Consider the following 13362-nt stretch of genomic DNA (forward strand, 5'->3'; position numbering starts at 1 on the left):
CACCCACATATGTTGGGCAGAACTGAAGTTTTTATCTGCCAAGTCAAAGTTTGTGGTCTCTTTTGCTCTGCTGTACCCTGTGCCACACCCCCCTTTGTTTGGTTATTTCTGTTGCAGACAGACAGAAGAAACCAAGAGCACAACAAATCAATCACTCCCCATGCACTAATACTCTCATTTCTACAGATTTCGTCTCACTCTGTGAATTGGGTAGTAGTATTTCATTTCTCCCCCCTTTGGAAATGGAAAAGTCCCCTGTATCCTCTGTTTTTCTCGTTGCCTCTGTTTTCTTCTTCCTGTCCCTATTCCATGGCGGATTAGCCACAACTACAACCACACAAGACGGATCAGAAGACTGGGGATATGTTGAAGTTAGACCCAGTAAGCTAAATATCCTAGATATTCTATTTGTTTTTTTGTTTTTTTTTCACTTAATTTGTATGGATAAATGATGGAAATTTCTCTAGTAATGTGCTCCTATTGGCTTCTTCTGTTTTGGGATTGTAAAAAAAAAACAGAAGCCCATATGTTCTGGTGGTACTACAGGAGTCCATACAGAGTTGAGGATCCAAACAAGCCATGGCCAATAATTCTCTGGTTGCAGGGTGGACCTGTAAGTATTGGTACTTTAAATCTAACATTATAATGATCTCGATGATCCGATATAAATCAGATAAATCTGTAATTAAATAAAAAAATCTGGGATCAATCAATTGCTTTTTCTTTGATTCTTTCAAATAGGGTGCTTCAGGGGTTGGGATTGGGAATTTTCAAGAGGTTGGTCCATTGGACACTGATTTGAAGCCTAGGAATTCCACATGGTTGAGCAAGGCTGATCTCTTGTTTGTGGTAAGTTAATTCGAAACATCAAGAAGAATTCAAATTGGCAATTTTTCCTGGGTTTTTTTTTTTTTTTTTTGTTCTTATATTTTTGATGGTTTTTTTTCAAAATATAGGATAACCCAGTTGGGACCGGATTCAGTTTCGTGGAGGACACAAAGCTGTTTGTGGAAACAGATGAAGAGGCAGCAACTGATTTGACAACATTGTTGATGGAGATTTTCAACAGGAATGAGAGTCTCCAAAAGAGTCCTCTGTACATTGTGGCAGAATCCTATGGAGGAAAATATGCTGCGACTCTTGGATTATCAGCTCTGAAGGCTATTGAATCTGGAAAATTGAAGCTTAAACTTGGAGGTAAGATCTACTGGAAAAACTCTTGTCCTAATCAAAGCATAAAATAGATTTTGATTTACACTAGAGATTTCACATGCTTGTGTTTATAGTCATTGAAAGTACTGCCAAATTTAAGGTGCACGTAAGCTGGCTGACCCGTACACCTGAGTTATCACAAAAGAAAGTACTGCCAATTCCATCTGTGTGGGCTCTTTGATTCGTTTTTTTCTCTTTTTTTGATCGCTCGGTACTTGACTAGTCCGGGAGATCAATCTTTCCGATGATATCACTGCTGGTGGATTAAAATGGGAGGACATGAATTTTAATACAGAGAATGCCTGAAGATTTTTGATGTTTCTCAACGTGTAGGAGTTGCATTGGGAGACAGTTGGATCTCACCAGAAGATTTTGTGGCAAGTATTTCATGGGACCTGCTTCAATAAAATTACTTGCTTTTATGCAATCATTATATAATTGTTTTTAAAAAAAAAACAAAAAACAAATGCAGTTGTCATGGGCTCCTCTACTCAAAGACCTCTCAAGACTTGACACCAATGGAGTTCATAAGGCAAACAGGTCTATATTCTTAACTCCAAGAAGCACACAAAAGAAGAAAAAGTAAAAAAGGAAGATGAGATATTTTCTATTTTCTAACAAGCCAATTTCAGAAAACAGTTTAACTCAAAAAATCAAGCAACAAATTGAGAATGGCGAATTCGGAGATGCGACAAACTCGTGGAATGACCTCGAAGACGTGATCAGCACCAGCAGCAGCTCTGTTGTACGTATTTTTCTCTCCGCGAATCCGTGATCCAAACACGGCATTAGTAACAACTTATAACACATATACGATTTGTTGCAAATTTGCAGGATTTCTACAATTTTTTGTTGGATTCAGGAATGGACCCTGTCTCCTCATCCGCTGCTGAATTATCTAAAGGTGTTGCGATGAAGCGGTACTCGAGATACCTTGATTCACTGAGGAGGTCTTCCCCGGGCAGCGGCCGTGGCGGCCGAGGTGCTGGAAGTGATGGTGATATTGATAGCTTGATGAATGGTTCTATTAAAAAGAAGCTAAAGATTATACCAGAAAATGTTACGTGAGTCTTCTTGATTTTCGAAAAAGTTGTCGAAATGCTAATTAAGTGATGAAATAACTTGTGTTTGACGAAATTTGGTTGCGTATGATCAATCAATAGATGGGGAGGACAGTCAGGTCTAGTTTTCGATTCACTTGCTGGAGATTTTATGAAGCCAAGGATCAGTGAGGTAATAAATTCGTTATACAATTATACAACAGTAGATTACATGGTACAAGTATGACTTTGTTAAAGGAAATTGTAGAGGTAAATTTATAAGAGGATTTTGCACAACCAAAAACGAAGTAAAATATTTTATATGGTAAACATTTTCAACCATTAATGTTTGACCTGGTAAAATATTTTGTAGTCTTCTGCAGCACAAAAAATGAAAAAATAAGTAGAACATTTTTCAGAAAAATATTTTCTATTTTCCGGTCTTCTGCACAACGAAAAATGAAAAAATAAGTAGAACATTTTTCAGAAAAATATTTTATGCCCACACAAACGGAGCCTACAAGTATGACTTTGTTAAAGGAAATTAAGCTAAATTTAAATTAACCATCCGATACATGTGAATTTCACACGATGCACATAGTCGAGCCACAAATTGAAGCATTTGCCAATTACAGAAAGGAAATGATTTTCACACCCACTTTTTTTTTCTAAAGCATACTTATTTCTTTATTCGTTTACAGGTGGATGAACTCTTGGCTAAAGGTGTAAATGTGACCGTGTACAATGGGCAGGTGAGATCATTTTCTCAATTACTATTCAACAGTAATTTCTCACTATCAAATACTCCACAAAAAGGAAACTGGTTTTCGTGCTCCACTTTTTACTGATGGCGCTTCAATTTTAACGTTCATAAACAAAGTAGAGCGTCATCAGTAAAAAGAGAAGCACAAATATCAATTCCTAACAAAATGCATTTCAATCTTGACAAGACCTTTTTGGCAGTGGAATGGTTTGAATTCCATCACTTTATAGTGCCATCAACTTGGCATTGGTTTCTAATGTTGACTAATACATTGTAGGTGAAATTAATGCATGCATGAGTGTAGATTTATATATATTATATATAGGTGCATGCTCTTAAGCAAATAATGATGGTAGTTGTTCAAATCATTTGAGACCATATTTTTCCTTTTTTTTATAAAAAAATTTTGAGCGGAAATTATAGACCACTTGATTGCATATGCAATTTTAGGGTTATTATGGGTCGTTTGATCTACCTCTAGCATTGGCATAACCTAGTTTATTTGGTTAATGTAGCTTGATCTCATTTGTGCAACCAAGGGGACAGAAGCATGGGTTGACAAGCTAAAGTAACTCTCTCTCTCTCTCTCTCTGTGGCCAATATTGCATATTTTACAACCATTAATCTAAGGAAAAATATAGTTTTGTCATGTTTGATATCCGATTTAACTCGGGGTTAACGCAGTGGTAGTCATTTGAAAATCAGGAACTCTAGGAAGCCTTTAGTCTGGGCTTTTCAACTCACCCATTCATGTATTATCAATTCCTATGGTAATCCAATTTCGTACAAGGTTTTGTCATGATTTTAATTGGGCCCTCCGCTAGTAGCTAGATGGTAGGGTTGGTCTCTTGAGTTAGTTGGCCCATTAGGCTAGATACAAGTAATTATCAAAAAAAAATATTCGATAACCGATGTAGCTTGAGGAGTTTAATTTCGATACATGATACTATGAAATTATGGGTCGTTTAATAATATGTTGTTATTGGAAGGTATTACAAATAGTTTGGCCCACTCATGATATTATAATCAGTTATAATATGTTATTGATAGCCCACTGTTGTCAATAAGACAAGAATAACATTTTAAAAAAAACCCGCAATTTTCGATACATTTTAGACCATTTTCAAGGAACTAAAACACATAGAAAATTGAGGGGTTTCTTTTTCTTTCTTTTTTTCTACTTTATTGACAGCTCATTGGGCTGTTATTAGCATTTTTATATTATAATATATACTAGCTTATTAGGGTAGCATATACCATGAAATTAGAAGAGAGATAAAATTGGACCTTTTGAATGAATTGATTTTACCATGTCAAGGTATAATAAATATATGATTAAAATTAAAACACCACGTGAGAGGTAGTAATATTTTTAATTCCACAAGTTTGTTGGGTTCCCACTGGATTACCGAATTACTATACTTACTAATAACATAGGGGACAAAAATGAGACATGTGGATTCCCACGGGACCTCGGGATTATTAATCCTGGTCATAGGAAGCATCCCCATCCCAAGAGAGTTATCGGGAAACTTTTTTTTTGGAATGCTTGATGTTCTAAGCCAGTTCGCCAACACTTCAGACGAATCTCTACAACTCTTTTCATAATCATTTCATACACTTAGATGGCCTTAAGAGTTGCGGATAAGAAGAATTAAACCTGAGATTGTAGGACGAAGCAAACCTCTAATTCTCAGGTTAAGACCACAAGACCGTCGTCTTGGGGGTTAGGAGAGTTATAAAAAAAATTAGGCCTTACCTTGAACACTTTTCACTTGGGTGCCAAGACTTCAACATGTCCTCGTTGCTAGCCCTTTAATTATTTTCGTTTTATTAATTATGTTCCTATTAGCAACTTCGTCTATTCGTCCAACAGAAACGGCCGTCTGGCATTGAATGGGTCCAAAAAGGATAAATCTCATACTTGAGAGGGCAAAATGAAAGTGTGTAACACTTGATTTTCCGCTTGACCAAAAAATAAGAAAGTGTGCAACACTTGAAGAACCACAATATACAGATAGAAAGTTCACGGTGCCATGTGAAGGGTCAAAGTTAGAAATCAATAATACAGTAGATCTTTTAAAGTTTACTTCTCGGTGAAAAGATCATTCATATATTAATAGAATAAGGTCATAGGGCGGCTCATATCACAGTCAAATACCTATCTCTTAACTTTCAATTGACTTGGAATGGAGACTTTTCAATCTGGGTTCACGCTGGGCTACTTTTTACTTAGTATCTGCCATAGCTAGGCGGAGGAGTGAGACCCGCGACACCCATTTTATAATATCTGATTATCCACGAACTCTCGCTATGGGATTCGGCGTTTAATCTCAACCATACTTAAACATTAGCCCAGATTAGAATAGATTGTATTGGAAATATTTCTCTTTGGGTAGCCATATGTCACTACGGTTGTTTCGGGGGACGCGGGGGCTCTGTTGTGCCTCTTGGCACAGCACCCCCTACCCACACCCAAAAATGGTACCTTCGGAGAAAAAAAAAATTTATTCTTTCTATTTGCAATCCTATGGAGCAGAAACGTGATTATAAGAGTTTTAGAGATAAAATTTAATTATGTCTTTTTAAAATAATATGATCAGAATAATAAGATCTTCACACTGGTTTAAACAGATTGAAAATTGGAGCAAATAATTTTTTAACTATATTTTTAATATATAAAACCGTCTACAAAAATTAAGTGCTCCAATTTTTAATCCGTTTGAACAAGTGCGAATATCTTATTATTTTGAACATATTATTCTAAAGGATCATAATTAACTTTTGTCTCTAAAACTCTCATAATTAAGTATCTGCTTTTTATTTAGGATCCAGTGGAGCAGAAACATGATTATTAGAGCCTTAAAGACAAAAGTTAATTATGTCTTTTTAGAATAATAAGATCTTCGCACATATTCAAACGGATTAAAAATTGAAGCACTTAATTTTTTTAGATTGTTTATATATTAAAAATACAGTTAAAAAATTATCTGCTCCAATTTTCAATTCGTTTGAACTAATGTGAAGATCTTATTATTCTGATCATATTATTCTAAAGAGATATAATTAAATTTTATCTCTAAGGCTCTTATAATCACGTTTCTGCTCCATATGATTGTAAATAGGAAGGCTAAAAAAATTTTCCCTTCAAAACGCTACCATTTTTGGGTGTGGATAGGGGGTGGCACAGCAGAGTCCCGCGTCCTGTTTGGGAAGACAACTGGGGCACCTTCTTACTTGAAGTTTGAATCAAGATGGAAGCGTGAGGTTAGTGTGGACGCTCCTTTATTGTGGTAATGAATAAAAGCATCCACCGTTTGACCAAAAAGAAATAGAGCAAGGTTGAAAAGCTTTTTTAACAATTACCACACACAAAAGAAAAGTTGAAAAGCTTAATTTAATTAGACACACGTTTTACTGGAGGATATAAATAAATATAATAAATTTCAGGTGGGAAGGTCTGAAAAATTTCTCGAGCACAGACAGAATTCCTATCTACTGCGGAGGTGATAGAGTGACAAAGGGGTTCACGAAATCCTACAGAAACTTGCACTTCTACTGGATCCTTGGAGCTGGCCACTTTGTAAGTTTTCTCTTAATTGTAAATTCTCCTACTCCTACTCAAAAATATCCCTAGTCCTTACCTATTTATTACTCCTGTCCTGTCTTATGGTGTGCCTGCCTTGCTGTGATGTCTTTGTCACTTGTATACCCTTCCAACCAATTATAGGTTGGAAAGTCCCAATAGTTGGTGCGAAAGGTCCCAATAATTGAATCATATCATTTAATAGTAGTCATTCTGCGATCCCTTATTTTTTTGAGGGCAAAAAAACCTATATTCATAACCATAAGCAAGCTAATACAAAGGGACACACTGGTCCCGAAAGTACAAGAAACAAAAACAAAATAGTAAAAAAAAAATAGCTCCGGCGTCAGAACCTACCGATCTGTTCATAGAGGTGGATGGATAAACTATGATCTGAATCTAGCTGTAGCTTGTTCCCGCCGCAAGACGCCTTCACTGGCGTCGATGGGTAGCCCAAGAATTAGTTGCTTACGCTGATCAGATTTAGGAGCCAAAACTCATATTTGGTTCCCTTATTTTGAATACAGTTTTTTTTATGTACCGGCCACTCTCTTTAGTTAGTTGAACAAGTTGAACTTGATGTCTCACCTTCTCATTTTCAAAGTGGCTTGTTATCTTCCGGAGAAAACGAATCCAAAAATAAGTGGAAAAGGAAAACTGACTTGCAAAAGCCACTAATAAAATATTGCTCTGATGGAAAAGGAGGCCTCGTGGGTTATATTGGAAAGTTGGCACATTTGAACTAGACTAGGATAGTACTAGAAGGCATTTGGACCACCAACTCTTGGAAGAATTTTTGATCACATGGACTATGGTCCCGAATACTAAATATATATATATATATATATATATATATATATATATATATATATATATATATAATATATATGATTAGCGGCTTTTGCACTGCGTACCCCAAAAAAAATAAAAATAAATACTATATATACGATTATGCAAATACGTCACTCAATAAACTGTTGCACATGTTAGTTAAGATGGTGAAAATTTTGAAATCCTTTTCCCATAGTTGTTGCAGATGTAAATCCAAAAGGGTTGGCCTATTGATAAATGTCAGAGATTTAGGCCCGTTTGATAACCAGACTATGCCTTAGGATTGGATTACCAATTCCAAGAGCTTTCCAAACCCCTGTTTGATAACCGGATTATTACTCCGTTGGGATGAGCAGTGAGCTCCATAGGGGTATTAGCAATACCTCGTAGGACTTGGTATTCGTAATCCAATCCCAACCCATTCTCATTACCAATCCCTTCTCATTACCAATTTCTTTTATCAATCCAATCAAATCCCATCTCAAACAAACATGATATTAATAATCACATCATCTAATCTCATCTCAAACAAAACATACTCATTATCAATCTCTTCTCATTAACAATCTCAATCTTAAATCTCATTTCCTTACGAATCTCATCTATCTATCACTGTTATCAAACAGGGCCTAAGGTTTGTTGCGCTTAGGTTCGAAACCTTTCACATGCTATTAATTTTTTTGGAGTCGGTTCATACGAAGCTTTGCTCCCACTTTAATTGAGTTCTTTGCAAATGAGCGGTGGGATTAGACCCTCATCAGGATTAGTCAAGGTTTACGTAAGCTGACTCGAATATTTGAATTGTTAAAAAATAATTGTTATAGTTTGTCACCGTGGCGGATTTAGGCCAGGGCCAGTGGGGGCACAGCCCGCCACTGCAAATTTTGAAGGGTTTTTTTTCTCTGAAGAATTTATCTCTTAAGTCATGACTAACTACTTTTAACTAAACTACTAAAATTCATTTCCTCCCCACAAACAGAGATTATAAGGCTTGAGAAGTTTAAAATGTGATACTCTAAGGCTCCTAGCATGTGTAGCCGCCGTAGTTCAGCTGCCCTTGTTCGCTTCCGGTTACTGGAACTTGACAATGAAACTATTATGAAAAGCTCTCATAACATGAAAAACTCGTCGTCATCTATTGTAAAGTCTTCCTTTAGTAACTTTTATTCATGACTATGGTAGTTTCTTAGTATTTTTGCTAATTTTTCTACGAAGAAAGTTCAAATTGCATATAATTTGTTACAGAATTTTTTTTCTTGAGTTTGTGTTTTCATTGTGCCTCCACTACTCGTTGTTCCTGGCTACGCCAATGGTTGTAGGTGTACATGACCTGAAGTAACTACTTAGTTTGTTGCTCATTTCTCATGACATTATGAGTTCATTTCAGGAAGTGCCAGAAATTTGAAATTAATCACGTCTTCATTGAAACAGAGGATAATGAAATTTAGCAATCTCGAATATAAAAATCAATCAAACGGAGACAAAAAATGACACTAGTATACCATGTATACACGTTGCATAAAATACCATTATTAATTTTGACTTTACATTAAATGTGCATTATTGTTTTCCTATAACAAAAGGTAGTGATTTTCACACGCTTCATTTTTAATAAATGCACTTCATTTTTTTCCCATTTAGTAAAACCTTTATGTGTAATTTTTTCACTAAAAGACAAGAAGTGAAGTGCATTTATCAAAAAAATTGTGTGAAAATCATTTCCCTAACAATAATCACAGATTGCTCCTTCTAACCGGTACAATCTTCATGCAGCAAACTGTACGAGGGATCTGAATTTTTTCGTTCATTCAAACAATTATGATGCATAATTCTACGGTCTCAGAATTGAAAACAAGAAACTCTTTCTGAATTCAAAATAAATGGTTGAATTAAGTGTGTGAGACCGTATATGAGCTCGAATCACAAAACATCCTTAACTTTGTTTTGTCACTAATTCCGGGGGGAATGGATAATTAGACGCAATGAATCCTGTATATGTGTAGGTTACACCCCACGTGACAGGAGAGATACAGTTATTGAGAAATTTCACCCAATTCAGGACTGTTTGTAATTAGTACATTAGTACTATTTTCTTGAATTATTGTTGAAGCCCTTCACTTGTCCGGGACTGCGATGGGTTATTATCAGATGCTTCTAATTCCTACTCTGCTACAGTAAAATGGATTTTGACTTTACACGTGCATACATGCGTCACTGGGACGGTGATGGTGTCAGAGGGATCAGAGGGCTTTCCCGTGCGGGGAAACCCATCTGACAATCCACAGATCTCATGATCTTCAATTTACTCTATAGTACGGCGAAATCTCAACCGTTTATTCTCATGAATCTCATCACATTAAATATGATTACTAGTACTATCTTTGCAGGTACCTGTTGATCAGCCCTGTGTCGCATTGACTATGGTGGGTGCCATCACACAGTCTCCTAGTATTTCGTCCACCTAAGAAATAAAAAATAGAAAAAATAAATCATACTGTACTGCAGTGTAGTGTCAAGGAAAAAGAACAAGATACAGAAAGAAAGATGAGGAGGGGGTTTGGGTTTGGGTTTTTGGGTTTTGTCTGAGAGATTGTGTGAAGGAGCAATGAACACGCCAAAGCAGTGAAAGAAGGAAGAAGAAGAAGCTGCTCAGGGTGCAATTTATTGTGGTCAGCTGTTCCACACTAGGAATAAATAGAACTACAGTACTCCAATAAGTACCATTTCTGGTTTTTTTTTTTTTTTCATTTTTCTTGTTTTCATCTTTGGATGCCTTTCTTATTTAATATTCCAAAATTCAGTAATAACTGTCGTACAAGCTGAATTTACTTACAGAAGGTTCATACAAAATGAAGAATTAGTGCAGAAATGAATGACAAGCGCAGGCCCATTAGCTACCGATAGTTTTTTGTTTTCATATTCGGCCGAATGCCTGTTCTTTTATTCCCATGTGGTCCTTCCAAATCAGATTTCTCATGTCATCTCATTGACATACAAACACTATTTCAAAAAACACATACAAACACAGGAGGTTAAAATTCAATAGTACTGTATATTGCATACTGCGATTGATTATAGTTTTTCAACAGTTATCATCAATTCAAGAATGACTTCGGTTAAACTACACCAGACCCATTGCTCAACATATCAGATTGTTGAAGACTGTTTTTTTTGATCCGTGATTGTTGAAGACTATGTTGCACGTTGCCAACACACAGAGAGAGAGACCTTAGGCCTCGTTTGATAACAGTGATAGATTGGTGGAATTCGTGAGGAGATAGGATTAAGATTAAGATTGATAATAAGAATGGATTGATAATGAGTATGTTTGTTTGAGATGGAATTGGATGATGGAATTATTAATATCATGTTTGTTTGAGATGGAATTAGATGATAAGATTGAATTGATAGAAGGAATTAATAATGAGAATGTGTTGGGGGTTGGGTTAGGATTGGTAATACCATCTCCCCCAGACCTTGTTTGATAACGGATTTGGGGTTGGAATTGGAGTATTAATCCCATGGGACTATTAATATTCTGTTTGGTAACAAAAAAAGGTCCGGACTATTAGTCCGTTGGGATGTCCAATCCTGCCTTTAGGGGTATTAGCAATACCCCGTGGGATTTGGTATTCGTAGTCTCATCCCAACTCATTCTCATTACTAATCTCTTCTCATTATCAATTTCTTCTATCAATCCAATCTCATCATCTAATCTCATCTCAAACAAACATATTCATTATCAATCACTTCTCATTAACAATCTCTTCTCATTACCTGTAGAGACTCGGAATTTTTTTAAAATTTTTGAAATGTTATAAGTTAATGCAAAATTTGTGGAGTTATTTTGGTTTGGGGTTTGATCGATAGAATCGTAATTGGAGGAAGTGTTAGTGTGATTTGGTATGTGTGTGAGTATATATAGAGGGGTGTGTGTGTAGGGGATTAAAAACCCCCAAATATCTCTCTCTCTTCACGTCTCTCTCTCTCGGCTCTCCCTCTCTCTCTCCGGCTCTCTCACTCTCTCTCATCCTCTCACCCAAAAACTTCACCAATCACTTGAAACCCATAAAATCTAACCTTCAATCCGTCTCCTACGCGTGATTTGAGCCTTGGAATCGCGTGGGTTTGTGCTAGAACTCGTTTTTGGAAGATTTCAGAGCTTTGGAAGCTAGGGCTCGTTCGTTGATCTCGTGTTTGAAGCTTCTAACCTTGAGGTAAGGATTTCTTACTCATTCTATGTGTTTATGAGTTGATTTCGTGCTTTAATCGAGCTTTGATCGTCCTACTTCGTTCATTTGAAAAGCTGTCAAAATCTGCAGAAAATCGCCCAAAATCGCCTAGGGATCGATCCCCAAGCATGAGGGATCGATCCCTCATTCAAATCTGGAAAACATCTGACTTTTGCCCTTGGGGATCGATCCCCAAGAGAGGAGGGATCGATCCCTCCATTCTCTGAAATTTCTGCTCGTCTTCTGGGATTCAGCTCAACTTCAAACGGCCATAACTTTCTCGTCTGATGTCGGATTCATGCAAACTTTATATCAATTCAAAGGTCTTGAAGTTAGCTTTCATTTGCCATAAGAATCACTTTAATAATCTTAGTACAAAAAAAGTTATGACCATTTGAGTAAAGGTGTGTCAATCTGCCGATGTCCGTGGTTAATCCTAAGGTTGTTCTCGTTCCGTGTTATGATTCCGTTTATGATTAGAACATGTTTAAGTCACTCTTGAGTATGATTGCTTACGTCCCAATAACTCATTGTTCGACCTTGTTTCTTGGCACTCATTAGAGCTAAATATTAACGAAGTTGGTTAGGGATCGTACCATGAGGTTGATAGGAATATCGTGGACCATAAGAGGTAATATGGTAAGTGTTGTGGGTAGACATGAGTTTGTCTAGTGATTAGATGGGTAGTATTGTGATTCGTATCCTCATGCTTCGTCCTGTTGAGCTCCCTAGGTTCCTTTGGCACCCGTTTTATAAGATTCTCGTATAGAACCTAGAGGGTGGTTTGTTGTGGAGTCGTTATGGGTTCGATACGTAACGTAGAGCATTGTGATAGACTTAGAGTAATAATGTGAACTTAATGTATTTATCAACGTACGATGTGACATGTTTACTAGTTTGCGTTGCAAGGTGAATTTGAGAAATGTTGCCTGCTTGTACGTTGAATGATGGTTTATGTGTGTGTATGCTTGAATTGAGAATTTAAATAAAGGGCCCGCAACGCAAGGTGTGGTAATGCGGAAACCCAGGTGGAGAGAATTCACTGTGACGCAAGTGGTGGTAACACAGTTGAATGTCTCACATAATGAAGGAAGCTATGACTGATTACGAAAGTTTATGTTATTGATTGAGCTGTGTATTATTGGCGATTGTAACCGTTGAAAAAGAGAATAAATGATTGAATTTATCAAAGTTTTTGAAAATGAAAGAATTTGGTTTTGGAAAAAGGATTTTTATGAAAATCCTCCGGCTATTCTTGAGCAAATCAACGGTTTCTGGTATTCATGCGCAGAATCAACGGACTCTGGCTATTCAAACTCGAATCAACGGAGCTTGACCCATAAAGGTCGAGAGTTTTCTTGAAAGTATTTTTGGCAACCAAAAAAGGAACGTTTTTATGAAAAGGGGCTTAATGATGAATGGTAAGAAATGAGGAAGCTAGTTGTGGTGTTCGTTGAGAAATCTTAAAACGGTATGAGAAATTGTCGTAAGTTACTTGGATGGATGTGTGTGTTGAATGCTACTTCCGACTCGATATATGAATGGTTAGGGATAACTATAAGATGTATAGGATCCCGTAGTCGTAGTCTGTCGGTTCATTGTGGTGCTCCTTTATACCTCTTGTTCGTCTCATTGGAATTCATTCACTCTTGTTGCATGTTTCATCACATTTACTTATAGCTTGTGTATAGAATTCTC

General features: G+C 36.6%; 1 protein-coding gene across 1 annotated transcript; it reads left to right on the forward strand.

The window, feature by feature from the left end:
- LOC131314986 (serine carboxypeptidase-like 51) lies at positions 1–10328 on the forward strand. Its single transcript, XM_058344000.1, has 13 exons — positions 1–381; positions 519–613; positions 742–849; positions 957–1197; positions 1546–1589; positions 1685–1752; positions 1852–1957; positions 2047–2276; positions 2376–2445; positions 2954–3004; positions 3531–3583; positions 6466–6598; positions 9820–10328. Exons 1-13 carry the CDS (start codon positions 243–245, stop codon positions 9895–9897), a joined length of 1416 nt encoding a protein of 471 aa, XP_058199983.1. The 5' UTR covers positions 1–242; the 3' UTR covers positions 9898–10328.
- Positions 10329–13362: the final 3034 nt, after the last annotated feature.

This window comes from Rhododendron vialii, chromosome 13a (assembly GCF_030253575.1).
Source record: "Rhododendron vialii isolate Sample 1 chromosome 13a, ASM3025357v1".
Taxonomy (NCBI): Eukaryota; Viridiplantae; Streptophyta; class Magnoliopsida; order Ericales; family Ericaceae; genus Rhododendron; species Rhododendron vialii.